This window comes from Mesoplodon mirus (genome assembly GCF_964341445.2).
Source record: "Mesoplodon mirus genome assembly, chromosome: 2".
Lineage (NCBI taxonomy): Eukaryota > Metazoa > Chordata > Mammalia > Artiodactyla > Ziphiidae > Mesoplodon > Mesoplodon mirus.
Window position 1 is genome coordinate 217,843,569 of NC_138977.1, and position 16,984 is coordinate 217,860,552.

Here is a 16,984-nt window from a genome sequence, read left to right on the forward strand (position 1 = left end):
AACTTGAATAGGCCTTAAAAGATTAAAAAATGCTCCTTAAAAAATGGGGGCAGGGCATGGACTTCATGAGCCCTTGGTAGATATCACTGATGGATCAGGGCCCTATTTCCATTTGTCCATCTTGCTCAACTCTATTATTAGCATTTAGAACAGTGCTTTGCACATAGCAGGTATTCAGTTTGTTGAGTTGAAGGATGGAAAGAAGGATGGATCAATGGGTGGCTGGGAGAGTCCAGATGAGGCTTCACCAACTTCCCTGACACGGCAGCTGTTGATTGAGCAATTAAGCACTCAAGATGATATCTATTTACCGCGCTGCACTGAGGTGTTATTCTGGACTCATTTTTCCTGACTATTCAACGAAAGACATGTATATTAAAGAAAGCACTTCAGTTAGAAAAGCCTATCTTGCCTGGTGTTCTTATCGAAACGATTTATTTATTTTTGTATCATGATATAATTAAGAGAACTGTTTTAATATCTAAAGTTTCCATAAGACTCCTAAACAAAAGTGGATCAATGTACTCCCTGTTTTCAATTAGGGACCACTCAAGGTTTCTTTCTTTCTCATTAATTACAAATATAAGCCAAATTAGAATGAGAACTCCTCCCTTCATCAAGGACAATGGAAAGTGTTTTTTATAATAGCCATGGTTGCAATATTTTAACGTACAGATAATTAAAATCTCAGCATGCTGCCAGCCAAATCACATACAACGAAAAAGTACAACCTTCTTACACCATATTTCAAAGCACCAGCCACTGAAGTCCTCTTTCCCCTCCCTCCTCTGACAGGCATTTACTGAGGACCTGGAATGTGACACGTGAACTCTAAATGGGAGGGCAGCAAAGGTGACCAGCTAGCTGGTTCTGTTGGGCTTGCATACCAATGAGCAGGGCGTGTAGACAAGTGAACAAACATGAAGAGTTGCAGGTGACCAGCCCCCACTTAAGTAAAGGAAGGAGTGAAGTTGAGTAAGCATGCTTCTTAAACTCTGGTAGAAGGCCTATAATTTAAGATGAACGTTTATTTCTGCCTGTTCCCAGTTTATACTGGCAAGGTTTTGGTAGCAATCATGTCTCCTCTAGATCCAACTTCCACTGCTTATTAAAAACCTTTATTTTTATTCATTTCAAAGGGGCTGGCTCCCTTAGAAGATAAAATCACTGTTGATAACAGATATTTGTAACAATAACATGGATCCTAATAAAAAATAATCTGATCACTCATTCAACAAATGTCATTGAGTACCAACTAAATACCAGGCACTGTGCTACGCATCAGTGTTGGGGATACAATGACCAGAGGCTCAAAGTCTTTGCCAGGAATTCTTTGCACGTAGTTTTTAAATAACTAGTAGACTCAAAAACAAGGACAAATAAATGTACAAGACGGTGGTTTGCTGGAGGTCAGCAAAGATCAGATGGGGCACTTTGCATGCACTGGAATGAGCAGGATTGGAAAAAACGCCAAATAAAAAAATTTATTCATACGATGCCCCATCCCACAGAAGAGCTGAGGTGATTTACAAACATACATACAATTCAAAACGATCAAATAAATGAGTCAAGACAAAGAGAAATATGGGTATAAAAATAATAAAGGTAGGAGTAAGTTTCCCATGCGTACTAAAAGTCATTCAGCTACTAGAGCGCGCCAAATACTACTGATTGCCAAATGGAAGAGAAACTTAGATGAAGCTTGTTCAACTGGTTGATTCCCTCCACAAACAGGAAGAACTCAGCACAAAGACAACCGAAAGGCATTTATAAAATGATTGGCCAGTCTGTGGAAATCAACAGAAGGAACAGTCCCAAATTATTTTAGGTGGATAATAATAAATACCTAGGGTGTCTCTGATAAAAAGAGTAAGGATCAGACTAAAGGTTGAAATAATATGCTAATATCCCCAAATAGTGAGTTCTATACAATAGTCAATCAGAAATTAAGATGTGGTACATAGCTGTGGTCTTATGAAGGCTTTTGACAGATGTGCCTTTGGGGTTTGAGGTCCACCCAGTGAGTGAGGTTACTCCTGCTATTGTGAGATCCAAAGGTAATAATCACTAAACAAAGAGAAGGTCTGATTCCGAGGACATCTGGTTCAGGCATCAGAACGCAAGAGTTGAAAGCAGTTAGAGAAGGCACCGCTAAAGGGTGAGTACCAGGCTTAAGACTTACCGTTGGCCAGACATTCCCGTGGCCTGGTGGGAACTAAACTTTGTCCCACGTATATACCATTCCGGCCCATTCTTAGAGGCAGGCGGCATCATGACAGGTGTCTAGGCTACAAGCTCATCAGGTGGTGTGACCCTTAAGTGACAACAAGCCTCCTGGGAGTGAGCGAGGCTCCTTGGAATCACTCCCAACTAACAGGTGGGTGGACTAAGAATCCAGATGTCTACATGCAGCTGAGTGACTTAGGAAACCTTTCAATCTTTCACAATAAGGTCCCTTGCTCTGGGGAGACCCACCCAGGGCACCAACCTGCCCCCATCCTCCACCAGTTCGAATGAAGGAAATAAATAGCTTTAACCTCCCAAAAGGATTAAAGTACCATCCAAGGCCTAGGATTTCGCTGCACCCAGCTCAGTGTTTCCAAGACTACCAAATTCAACCTGATGCTCCCCCCAAATCCGTCCTCCAGGGATGACCCCAGGACACCCAGGTTGTCCTAGTCCCAGCCTCCCGCTTGGGCCCGCTTCACAAAACAGCCTGCTTACCCTGGTTCCCGTGCAGCTGCCGCCGTTACTCTGCAGTAACTTCTCACACTTAATGAGGAATGCTCAGAAGGACAATTCTAAGTAGTACTGATGCCAATATTTTTATTTAAGATCTATTCACTTAAAGTCAAAGTGACATCTTAAGGCCACTCAGCAGAGCAATTTGCCCAGAAGAAGAAAAGAGCTTCAGTTTTGGAAAGACTTCCTGCTAGATTTCAGACATTTTTTTAAAAATTAAAATGCAAGGATTGTCTTCACAAACTCTTCCTGAATTATTTCATGTGTTTTCTGCTTTATTTGCTGTACATATCTTCACAGTGTGCATATTATTCAAGTATTCCTAACAGATGGTCTCAAGTGCTACATATCATATAGCATTAAGTGAATAGCTTGGTAAAACAAATGAGTCAAGGATTAAAATATTTTATAGCTTATAAATCATGAAAGATGTTCAGTAACAGTATATTAACAAAATATCTTTAAATGTAAACATAAAAACACTAAATACTGCTATCGGATCAGTCAACTGTTTGTGACAAATGACTTATTTCTTAAAAGTGCTGGTCCTATATGGTTTCAGATTATAACCTAAATTAATCTGAGGTTGGCAACTAGTTTTCCTGTGAGCCTGGCCCACTGCCGCCTTCCCCACCCAATTCCCCAGGCTTTTCCTGCCATTTCCCCCTCATTAATGCCTCCTTCATTACTAGGAAAGGAAATGAAATTCATAAGCCAATGTTGTTACTCTTTGTCTAACTTTAGCAAAATTTTGCTGAAAGAGGTCGAAAGCACAGGTTCAAGTTGAGGATTCAGAATCAGCCGTGATTTTAATGACCTGTGCTCTCTAGTTCCCTTTCTGCCAGAGGCTAATCTAATGTTTGGCACTGAAGTTTCCACTGAGGGTTTGAGAGTGATGATTGAAACAAACAAGACCAAAAAACCCAACAACTTTTGCCAGTGTTCAGATGTCTCTGAATCCATGTTACACTGTTCATGTTCTAGCCATTTTTCCACCGAGGAATAAAAACCAATAAAATACTCTGCTATTGCATGTTCCTCTCTCATACCACCCTTATTTTAAATTATGTTATTTTTAACCTAATGCATAATGGTCTTTTCCTAATCATCCAGTGTTTCTAGTATCTGATGCAAGATCTAACAAGACTCTTACATTTCATTCTAGATTTCCCTAGAAACGAGAATTCGACTCAGTTTTGATTGTGAAAATAATGTAAGCTTTTTATGAACTATTTGACAAAATGATTGTAACTAGCAAAGTTACAAAGTGCCTGTTAAACAGAACCTCTCACTTCAAGTCACAAGTTGGCTTCACTTGTTATATTAAGGTTCTTTGCCCAATTTCACACATACATTCAAAAATTGTATTCTACCGCATTCCATATGTGGCTCCATTTTCTGTTTCCTTTCTACACTAATATCTTTTACCTCAGTTTTCAAGGCCTCTGTGAGGCTGAGAAAGATGCCCTCCTTAATCAAGCTTGGCTGCCACGTCAGAACAAAGGAAGACATTCTGGCAGTTTCGCATTAAGGCCCATGTGCATTTTTGCCTTCCCCATCACAACAGCAAATCTCACTGCACAAACAAAACAAGATATCAAAGAATCAACGGTATTAACTATGTTTCTACTCTGCATACGCATTGTGCATTATCTTACAAGCATTCTATCTATATGAAGTTTCATCAGACTTAAGTTTCTTTAAAACACAAAATACTCATTTTATCAAAAAACTAAAAAAACAGGTTCATAAATAAATTCAGGACTGGCAAGGAAAATTACATTAAGTTAAAAAAAATTCTCTGAAGTACATTAAACTAAGAAAAAAGGGGGGGGTCTCTATCTCAATGGTAGTCAGATTTGAATGTGCATCTGAAACACCTGCAGGGCTGGTTAATAGAGCTTTCTGGTTCCAACCCCCAGAGTTTCTAATGCAGTAGGTCTGGAGTCGGGCCTGAGAGTTTGCATTCATTCTCCCAAGTTCCCAGGTGATACTGCCAATGCTGCTCTGGGGACAACACTTTGACAACCAGTGATCTAACCATCCAGCTTTCCTGATCTGGCTGGCGTCCAAAAGTACAGTAGAATTTTAAATAGTGGATGTACAAAATCAAAGAAACTACGGAATCAATGACCATTATATTTCAATTGAAATATGTATTTTATACCCTAAAAAAACCACACACACACAACAACACATTGACTTTAGATGACTGGAAGTTGTCACATACCATACGTGATGTGACCTGAACACAGGACAGTATTAAGTGCTAAACTGATCTTTGGGACACTAATAGTTTTTATACAGTTTTTTACCAAAAGGCAAGACCGTCATAAATAAGATACTGAAAAATCATAATTACCACAAAAGGGTATGTATCAGATACTAGATAACATTCTAAAAGGCTCTAAACACCAGAGCGGTGGCCCTTGGACTGTCACTCAGATTCACTGTGCTGTTCTCCCTCTGAAAAGCAACTGCACTGCCAGACTCAGGGGCAGGCGTACCTGAGAAAGGCTTTTTCTTTACTGCTGTAAGAACATTTCAGATGAGCTCTACCCCCTTAACAGATTTTTACATGCACAGTACAGTGTCATTAACTGTAGGCACCATGTTGCACAGCAGACCTCCAGAACATATTCATCTTACATAACTGAAACTCTAGAGTCACTTGAATAGTTACTCCCTATCCTCTCACCCCTCCCTCCCAGGAGTCTTGAGCTGTAATTCCGTCTTACACATCACACATGCCCCCCACGCCCCTTGGCCAAGTCAGGTTTTGATTGAATACAAGATCATCTTGGGGGGGGGAAGTAAACAACTACGCTCTGCACTGTTCTGATGATGATGATGACGATGATGATGGTGCATCAGAAACACTGACTAAGGAAGACTGTGCACTAGTGGCCTGCGGTTTTGTGGGTTTTTTGTTTGTTTTTTTAAAGAATCAGTTGCTAACATGTGGAAATCATATTTCACATAAACTCTATGTTTTCAGTCTCTGAGACAATCAGGTTTAGCAACCCTGGCCTCACTTTCATTTCCATCTGGCCTGAGAGAGGCACAGCATTAGAACAAACCTATGTGGAAAACAGCCACTTTAACAGAATAATAACTCTCTACCCTCAAATTACCTCAAATATCTTTGTCTCAGTAGACTAAGAAAAAATAAACGTGTGTGCTGCAGATAGGCAGAAAGGGGAACAATCCAGAGAAATACCAGGGGAAGTAAAAGGATACAATAAATGGGCCTCTAAAATTGAGGGCAATTAAGGACCAGGAAGGTGTTCTGGCCTGCAGAGAACTCCCTTCTTCCAAGAGTGTATGACTTACTTTCAGGACCACGACGTGTGGATCACGTCTCATAATCTAGAATAATACAACTGCTTAACACTCTGCCACACCCACACCCACACCATCATCCCAGGCCCTTAGATTCCTGCTTCCCTCAGACAGCATCTGGGATGGACAGGCGTATACCTGGACTGCAGGCTGAGAGGGCTGGAAGTGGGCATGAATTAGTGGTCTCTGCCATGAGCTGGACACTAAATAGTGAGAAATGCCATGGCTTTGCCAACTCTACTCTTGAGTTCCACAAATAGCTGTTTTGTTAGCTGTCTTCAATTTCCTCTGAAAGCTTGTACAGTCCTTACCGTAGAGGGCTGCTGTGAAGAATAAATGAAATTAATGCATACAGAGAAAGCACTCAGCATAGGTCTTAGCCTCTGTATAAATACGCAGATGTAATTTGCTACCAAACAGTAAGTTCTGTCCCTGGGAGGGGATATCTTATACACAAAGGGCTGCTAAACAGTGTCCACGCTAAACCTTACTTTTCAAAACTATTTTCGTAGTGAAGTGAGTTTGTAGGTCTTACAGAATACTTGCTGCCATACATCAAATAATAAGAGGCATCCTACTGTATTTTTAAAAGACAAGGAGGGCTCATGTACAAATGAATATTCATGCTGTTTTATCTGCAATAAGAAATTATGACCACCAAATTAAGATTAAACATTTTAATCAACTATAATAAACCAATAATCATATATAAAAATTCTGATTCATGCATCAGATTACATAAATTATACAACTGTCATGTTACATAATGCTTACATACTTTGGAGTTTGTACCTGCAAAAATGTATACAAGTTACTAGAGCATTTTACTAAGTGTAATACTCTTCAGTTATAAATAACGCTTGTATCTTTCAAATACCTGCTAAATACATACATTTCTAGATCTGCAGCATTTCTTTTTGTACCACAAAATCAAACCACCCCTAAGATCAAAGATTGACAGGCCCAAATGTATCATTTGTTACAGACTTCAATTCCATTTTAAGAGTGTATTTTTTGACATGGAAAATAAATGAAATAAAATGCCAATTCCAGTTTAATGCTTGCAGAGCTTCTACACTTCTTATTAAGTACACCAGAAAACCCTTCTTATGCAGATTCATTAGTTAAGATGCTACCTATTGCATATTAAATACCTCCAATGATTGCATCTGGATTATTAAACTTATAAATCTGTGAAAACGGGGGCTTTCAGTGTGTGCTGACAGACCCTTCCATGTACAATCATGAACCAGCAGCCCTGCGATCCTTTCCCTTTTACTTCAAGGAGATCGAGGGAATGAGCATGCTTCATATTTCATTTACACACACACAAGTGACACCAACCATATCTATAAGACATATGAGCACACAGACATCAGAAAGTTTCACCTTGTTTTACAAATCCAAGGTAGGCTGCTTCTTCTAAAAACCTAAGAGGAAAAAAAAAGTTCTAGTGTAACAATTTCTAGATATATTAAAGACAGCAATACTTCTTCTTCTTCTTTTTTTTTTTTTTTGAGATTCTCCTTGCTAAAGAATAAGCACCCTTATGGGGGTGGTAGCCAGTGGGGCGTGAGGGCGGAGGAGTTGGTGAAGGATGTGAGGAAAGCAAGTCTGTCACTAGCGAGCTGAGTTTTACTTAGGTTTCCATTCATGAAACCCTTTTAAATACAGGCAACATTTTCACAGCTGGAAAATTACAACGAAATCTTCACTTACTCTAAAAGCAATAGATGTAATTACGTATAATCTATGGATAATACTACATTCATGGGAGGATGGCAAAACTAGGCTCAATGCAGAACACAGCAGCAAAAAGCAATACTTAAATATTTTTTGTGAATGGGTGACACATCATTTTATATACAATTCTAAGATTTATTCCCTGGTATTTAATAAATGAACCTGAAGCCTAAGTGGTAGGATAGTTATGTTCAATACTTTGAAGCTGAATTTTAGAACTGGGAGGGGAGCTGGTTGTAAAACTATACTGTTTAAAAAATCTTAGCAGAAATATTTTTAATTATGTAACAGAAGTATGTTAGCTTAAGACAGGTTTGAGACTATTATAAACTCTGCAATTTAAAAAAATCCTCTAATTGGTGGAAATATTTTTGAGCATGCCTTTTTTAAGCATAAAAGCAAAAGTAAACTCTGTCTATAAGTCTATTGTGCTGCGCGTTATTTAATGAGTACATATGTTTCATTTCCTTGTCTAAGTTACTAACAAAATATACCATTAAAATACTTAAAAGTTATAGTTTGCAAAAATAAACTAATGTGATCTTTTGGCCTTTTTTTCTACAACGCTAAAAATTAAAACTACTCTATTTGCACTTCTGCCCACAAACACAGGAAACACTGTTATGTTTACTTAGGAACTCATTTTTACTTTTTGTTTTTAGTTCCTTATATTGACCGATTGATTATGAATATATATATATATATAGTCAGTTTGATTCCAGGTCACGAGTGAAAGAAAGTTCGTGAACATCGGAACAGAACATTTCGGGCAGTGATAAATGCAGATTCAGTTTTCAATACAATTCTTGTCTCAGAATTAAAGATAAAAATATTGACGCAGTTATAACCCAGTCATTAACATATGGATAAGTCTAATCTTTAACAGTTTTTATACAGGCAAAGAATCCTCCTTAAAAATGAATTTCCTCATAAAAAGAATGGCAGTCCCTTAACCATACTTTTTCATGAGCTCTATTTACATAAAACATATCCCCAGTACAACACTGGCATCGTGGTTCATTCTATAAAGAGTAAATTTGGCCAAAGCATATTAAAATATCTGCAGATAATGTCATAATACTGCAAACACATGGATTTTTGTACTTTTAAAAGTGTAAGAAGAGCCTCAGTTATACTAACAGAAAAAACAAATACTAAGAATTGTGCAACATTTAATAAATGTTAACTAAAAATGGCACCATGTTAAAAAGAACTACCAAGACCTCAAATGGGAAAATAAAATTCTATACCAGATTGTGAGGTTTATTTACAGAAATTTAGAAGTGGAGGAAAAAGTTGGTGAAAGCTATTTCTCCTTGTCTCCTATTAAAAATTATTTAATTTTTTGTATTTCAGAAAATTTTTCAGAATTTCAAAATTTATGCTCTCGGGCTTCCCTGGTGGCGCAGTGGTTGAGAGTCCGCCTGCCGATGCAGGGGACACGGGTTCGTGCCCCGATCCCGGAAGATCCCACATGCCGCGGAGCGGCTGGGCCCGCGAGCCATGGCCGCGGAGCCTGTGTGTCCGGAGCCTGTGCTCCGCAACGGGAGAGGCCACAGCAGTGAGAGGCCCGCGTACAGCGAAAAAAAAAAAAAAAAAAAAATTTATGCTCTCATAGAAAAACTGAAGAAACTCAGAAAAATACAAATAATAAGGGATTTTAACTTGTGAATATAAGCTTGGCCAAGTATTATCTGATTCAAAATATTAAACTGAGCAAAACTATTATATGTGCTTTGTATTTAACTCTCAATGAAGTCTTAGTAGAGATAAATATTAGACAGAAATGCATTTGGTAAAAGATTGGGGACTATATGTCTCCATATACAGGTGAATTTTTCATCTTAAATTTCCTTTAGAAAACACAGATTCAGTATTTCATAGTATGGATTTCAGACTTTTAAAGTTAAAAAAATCAGCAGATGATTAGTAATATTTTTATATCATTTTCACTTTAAAGACTAATTCTGTACAAATATATAAAGAAAATTCGTGAGAGTAGTCAACATTTTTGGGGAGCAGACTTAAAAACAAAGCTGACACAATTCTGTAATATTGATTTACTCTTACAGGGTGGCTGCAGAATAGTGTAAAATGTCGTGCCAGTAAAGATCTATTCTAGAAACTCGCCCCTCCTTTAGCAACTCTTATTTTGGTTCAGAAACCAAATGCAACCATCTGTTCCATTATTTATGTAACTTGAAACCAAGCCTAATTCTTCATTCCTAGAATTTGTTCATTGCTTTGGGTTATCAGGCATCAGAATGATCACCTACTTCCCCCCACCTCCAAATTATCTTCAGATATAACTTCCTAATATTTTCTTTGCTAGTACTGAATATTTTAAAGACATTCAGAATCTCAACAAATCACATTTGCTTATCTTCCGCTTATAGCTCAAACAAAACTCAAATATTAAGATAAAAAATTAATTCAAGAAATTCATGCTGTTGCAAGGTTAATCAAGTTTCCTAAAACACATCGTTCTTTAAAAAGGGGCTTTAGATCATTACTTTTGGAAAAAAAGAAAAGATTTGACGCTGGAATAATATATAGTAGCAGCTTATTTTGAAACCAAGGTTCACATAGTCAAGAGTGATTTGAAGCAGCTTCTGTGTAACAAACCATTATAGTAGCAATGATGATTTGTTTTGCATTGATAGAGCACACATACATTTTCAAATTAAGAAATCCTAATTGGTATCCTAATTTTAGAGGCAACCAGTTGTCTTTAAATGTTCTAAAAACACATGTATATATGAGGTATATGCATGTATTTTATATACAAAGATACATGAACAGACTATTCACGTACATATATGTATATAAAATATGAGCTGTTTTTTGAGTAGTGTTTATAATGAGCAGTATTCCTGCAGCTAAATCTGTACAAACTGACTTCTGAGAAACCAACCACAGTATCAGTTCTGTTGATGAGAAATCTGTTCCTGAGGAATAAGTCACGTACTTCTGAAGATACTTCTAGGCCTATGGCAGATTAGTGGGCCGGCACCAGCACCTAAGTGAATCCTAAGGAACTGCTTGTTCACGAGAATCTGGCCCATTTTCACTTTAAAGGTTTAAATTATTTAGCTCACTTCAAAGGTCACTCTTGCTAGTCCCTGCTAATATTTACAGGTGAAACAGTTCTTCACAATGCAGGAGAGTATGTAATGAAACCTGATAGCGCGGTCTCTCTCAGTAACAAGCTTTTCTTCCTTTTTTTCTCTTTCTTCCTTTCTTTTTTCCCCAATTATAAATGCAGTACCATTGGCTTATTAACTAGTGGAGAACTTGCCAGCTTTCCTGGACGGTTCGTACGGCACTCTGAGAATACTGGGCGTCTCCTCCATCACCCTTACAAGGAGGTTGTCGATGTAGTCCTCCAGCTCCCGGATGTGGGAGTCTTTCCTCCTAAGGAGCTCTTTGTGTTTTACCAGCTCCTGCAGTACCTCCTCATAGGTCAGACTACGATAGCCTGCAGTGGCATCAAAAGGGTTGCTGTCCTAGAGTAGGATAAAGACGGTCACTTTAATAGACAGCACATCAGGGGCAAATTAGGAGTTATTTTGAAGTTCAACTGTTTCAAACCCTCGTCAAACTCTTCTCTGTCCTTGGCTAGAACCAATGTGACAGTTCACAGAATGGCTAGCCAGTTCTGAGGAAAGGTCTAAAGCAGATACACCAAAGCCTTGATTACAACTCTAACTTCTTAAATATAAGAAATTGACCATGTAATTTAAGATTAAGTTAAGAGATAAAATGCTCAATAATAAACATAATTAAAATAGACAAAATCAAAAGATCTGTAAGAATTAACTTTAGGAAATATAAGAAGCTACTGAAAACTATACATTTGGATATTAGTTTAGTCCTCGTGGAATTGCTTCCGCTGAACTGTAGTTTAATGTTACGTCTTTACCTTTTTATTGAAGATGGTTACAAGAAACAGCAATATCAACTCTGCTTCTCCAGTTTGCTATGAAATGTTGATGGCATTCAAAACTAAATCCATGAGCATCCTTTATAAGAAGTTCCATGGGAGTAACTACTGTTTTAACTTATAGGCAAATAGAACCTTTTCTCCTCTGAGTAACTAGTCTATTTTCTCCTCCTAGTACTAATACTTGTACAATTTATTTTATTTCCCTTTTTGCCTTGGTTGTCAGGAAACTCAAGAGTTCGACTACAGTCAGGCTAACACTTAAGATTAGTATATCTGCATTCTCTCCCATTTCACTTACTTTATTTTGTTTAACCTCATTCTATTGGTGAAAATTCTCTTAACACAAAGGTACAAACATAAACCAAAAAAAAGGCATTGATTCATTTTTATTACAAAGCATCCTAATATTAAAAGAAAAATATTTCTCAGAAATTTAATCAAAAAGGCACTGTAACATCATCTATTTAAAGTGCACTGTAACATCATCTATTTAATATTTAGATGTTTCATTATGTAAAATATAATGTCAAAATATAAAGTAGCAATCTTCATGCCTTCTTATACATAGTTCTATCACTACATTCAACAACTTAAAATGGTTTTCATCACTTTCTTTCCAAACATTTCCATTTGGCTTTAAAGAAAATAAACTAAAATACTGAGAAAATTGGCCTTGCTCTTAAGGACTAATAGTATCTAATCTATTCAGTGGAGGACGGAGAACAAGGACTGATAAACGTAGAAAGGTCTTTTTTTTCCCTTTTTTGTCATAAGAATTAAATTTGTCTGTATTCATTTTCAGGATCTATTTTAATTTGCTATGCATCCAGGAGTTTTCATCAGTAAAGCCAAAGTGTAACTTTTTATCCCCTCCTCCCCAGGCCCATGACTTTGCTGCACCAGAGAAACAAGCTAGAGCACAGATACCAATTTGATGCTTGTGTTACCCAAGCACTCCCTTCTCTAGAATAAAGGCAAAACAATATTCCTGGCTGAAAACTTCTCCAATCCATAGAATCTCTCAGGTTTTGCAGAGAAGATATAGCTTGCACTAGGCCTTCAAAGATTTTGCCAGGCAGAAATGCGTAACGGGCATCTCAAGCAGTGGCTCTGCTTGATCAAAGGAGGAAGCAAGGTTCAAGGCACAGTGGCCAATAAGGGTGATCTGTGGAGCACGGCTGGGAAATAAGGTTCAGGACCGGGCACAGAGAGAGAGGCTGGAACAGTGGGTTCCAAACAGACCATCAAGGATGTCTGATGCTATCACACTTAGTGTTATGGGAAACAGAAAGCCCACTGAAGGTTTCTAAACAGAGGAAAGATGATTAAAGCTAAGTTTTAGGAAAATGGCAGCAGTGGGTAAGATCATTTAGAGGGACCGCGATTAGTTACAAAGCTATTTAAGTAGTAAAGACAAAAGTCAGGAGGAGCCTCTACTAGATTAACAGAATAGAGAGGATGCTAAAAGGAAGTTTTAAAATGACTTATTTTACCATTAGAAACTGGGTATAGATACAACTTTATGAATAGATTACCTTTGTCCCCCAAAACATTTCAGAATATTGCTTTACGACAACTAAAGGACAATTCCGGAGATATGTGTTGGTTTACTTTTTATTCTCTTCTCTTTCAGATCAATTAACTTTTTGTTAGAAGAAGTATACACACATATTTACTAGTTTAATTGGTCATAAGTAGTCTAGAGATACAAAACTTAGATTTTCCTAAACACACTCCTATTGACATTTATTATACGCAGCAGGTTTCTGTAGAAAAGATAAGACATCCCATAGAGCTAAGTATATTTTAAACATTAATTAAAAATAAGCTAAAGTTTCTTACTTTAACCTAAGTAATTCTGCACAAATTTGAGACAGAAACCCACCTAAGTCTCACTTTCCTTCTCTGATAAATGAGATGTTCTCTAAGGTCCCTTTCAACTCTAACATCTCCTGGTCTGCAAAGAGGTTTTTCAGAACTGCATTCTAAAAAAGTGATTATGTCCAACTAATGTGATTTCATTTTTCTAATACAATATTTACTGAAAAATAGCAGTTCTTGTGAGAACTGCAGGGATTAATGAAATTAAACTAAATGGGATTCATTACCAATTGATTGTTTTACTTTTTTTCTTAATTTAACATAATAATAGCAATCAGACTGGGCCTCTCTTAATCAAATTATACATATACGAACTGATTTCTCCAAACTAATTAAGTGATAATATGCAGTTAGAAAATCATTTATATTGTTACATTTAACACTATACCAGTGCTACCAGAGAATGTAGTTAAAATAATTTTTTAACATTTCTCTACAGACAATGAGGATGAAAGACATGTCAAAAAATTCTTATTTTGACATAAGGAGTTTAAATTAATGCCATGATACAAATCAATCTAAAATTTAATCTCTCAAAATAATTATTATCCCACAATATTGTTCAACACTTAAGATATAAGCCATAATCTAGAACATACAAATCCATTATTTGGCTTATTTTTCCCCCTCACAACCATCTAATACTTATGGATAAACAGATTTCTTGGAAATACAGTTCTGACCTTTTCAATAAATTTTCCATTTGTCCTTTTATGTGAAAAATTTACCCCAAATTTCTGCATCAAGTTTTTATGCAAAAAAACATCTTAGAAACACATGTACTATAAACTATATTCTGGAAAAGAATATAAAATAATTAAAAACAGTCTTATGCTTAGTTCCACATTTTATCCCATATTTGAACATCATGTAAACCGTCTAATTTTAGGCATAAGATTCTTAAATTGACTAATATACTCAATAAATACATCTATCCTTCTGTTTGTTGATATAATTCCAAATAAAATAAAGATTAATATTAACTAATACAGTAGGAAATTAAAATATTTTCTGGTTACAAAAATTATTTTGCTTAAAGAGGAAAACTCTCAGGCAAATATAAAAATGAATTATTTTTTCAAAAGATACTTTTAATACTATTCTTAGAAAAACTAAAATTGAGAAATTTCCAAACTGGTAAAGACTTCAAATAACCTAACATGGGACTCCTAAGTACTCAACAGTTTTTCCTCTAGCACTCCATATAGATGGCACATATGTTTTTAAGATGTCTTCTTATATTGAAATTTAATGTAAATTTTTCTTCTCTCTTCCCCTTTCATAACCAATCCTTTTTCATTCCTACCCAAGCTCTGTTAAAAATTTCCATATGCAGATATAAGAAAATAAGAGTTGGGTGAGTGAACAGAATTATTACATTAAGTTGTCTAACTGGAATTTTAAATAACAGTTGTGCAAAATACTTTGAGAATTACTAGTGATCTATTTTTACTTTACTCACAATCTAGCCTTTTAAACTAGGAAATGTATATTTTTTTACAATATTTAAATTTCAACAAAAGCAAATTATCAAGACTCAAAATAACTGAAGATTTAAAGAAAGGTTGTCCTGGTAACCAAATATTGGTGGGGTACTAACTGACATCCAAGGCAACTAGAGGAGAGAGAGAGAGATAAGATGAAGGCTTGGCATTCTCTGATCATCTCATTATTGTTCTAATGAGGAACTTTGCTCTGGGAATATCATCTCAGCTACTTTCACATCTTTTGTGCTACTCCCTTCATCTCCCTTTCAGTTCTTAATTAGGCCTTAAAGAGCTCACACTGCCCTTTCAACTGGCTACTGCTCCTGTTTAAACACTGCTTTCACAGACAGGTGTTGGCACTAGCATATAAGACATACAAACTTAATTACAAAATACTATGTCCAGAAGGGGAAAAAAATATAACTTGGTGGACAGCTATTATTGAAGAACTTGAGGTATATTACTTCAAACATCTTATAATCTTCAACATAAAACTTGTTCAAATACTTTTTTCAATAACGATCAGTACGAGGATGAGCTTTCTCCTCTTAATTGTATCTTGCAGTAAATTAACAACACCTAGTAATCCTTTAACTGTCATTTAGACTAGTTAGTATTCCAGAGAAAAATAATCACACATCAAGGATTCTTTTATCACCTTTAAATCCCTTAACTAAAACAATTTTCACATTTTATTTCTTTAAAGAATTCTAAGGATGCTTTTACAGCAATAAATTACAAGCTTTGGAAAAGTACATTTACAAGCACATAGAAATTGTAATTAAGGTTACTTAATAAACAATAGCTGCACATTAAATCGATTTTTTGATGTCGCATTTTGTTTGAGATTAAGTAACCGCCTGATAGAATTCATTTTACTATCTGATCAAAGGCTGACTTCATATATTCTGACGTTTCTCGCCAGTCTGCCATAATATAAAGACTTGAGTATTTATGAAACATCAAAACGTACACATCATGTACATTAAAACGGCAAAAACACAGTACAGAGTCCTCTGCCTCTATAATGTTTTCTACCATTTTAAAGACAAATGACTGCATTTAGAATGGTTTACACAACACCATGGTTTCTTCTCAGCCTATCACACCATAGAAGATTGTGATAGGTTATTGCTTCGAAAAATTCTTATTATACATCTGGATCACACACATTAAGGACAGATGGTTCAAACAGCAACCACCAGCCTCTTGGAATAAAGGCTCTATTTCTGCTATTCAGTGAGAATTTAGTTTCCTACCAAGACATGTGCTCATATTTTTGTAAAGCAACTTATTCTCTCCAGGCTTAGTATAGTATTTAGAATAGACTGAAGATGTACTGGAACTCGGAACAGAGGTTGAAAACTAGACTTCAAATAACAATGAAATGAAGTTAAGATATCTGAATAATCCTTGCAAAATATGTGAGTTAATTTAGCTGGTCGCTACGAAGCCTGTTAATATATTTGGTTTTGTTCTGACTTGGAAGGTAAGTGTCCTAAAGGATCTTTCACACACACTCCTGGTTAAATGGGTCTCTGGCCAGGAAGCTCTTCCTACTGTTAAATGTTCACAAGCAGGTTTATTCTCCCCTCAACCTGATTTACAACAACAGTAACAAAATGCCACTTTCTCCACAGGCTCTTATTTCACAACTATAATGTTGACGTGACATACAGCTTTCATATCGATTTTTAAACAGTCTGCAAACAAAACCTGTATATTCTAAATTGGCTTCAATTATAACTATGTTTGCGTACACTTCCATAGATCATACGTAAGTCACACCCTATGGTATATTAAAGATAAAGTTTGGATTTTGCTTTTTTTCTTTCTCCCTAAA

At 36.4% G+C, this 16,984-nt stretch overlaps 1 protein-coding gene across 1 annotated transcript in view; it reads right to left on the minus strand.

Annotated features, from left to right (window-relative positions):
* Positions 1-6,746: 6,746 nt before the first annotated feature.
* Positions 6,747-16,984, minus strand: part of RAB11FIP2 (RAB11 family interacting protein 2) — a 41,967-nt gene continuing 31,729 nt past the window's right edge. Inside the window, exon 5 of the mRNA XM_082630454.1 lies at positions 6,747-11,333. Within this exon, the coding sequence (XP_082486580.1) occupies positions 11,106-11,333 (228 nt within the window). The 3' untranslated portion in view covers positions 6,747-11,105. The remainder of the gene's footprint in view (positions 11,334-16,984) is intronic.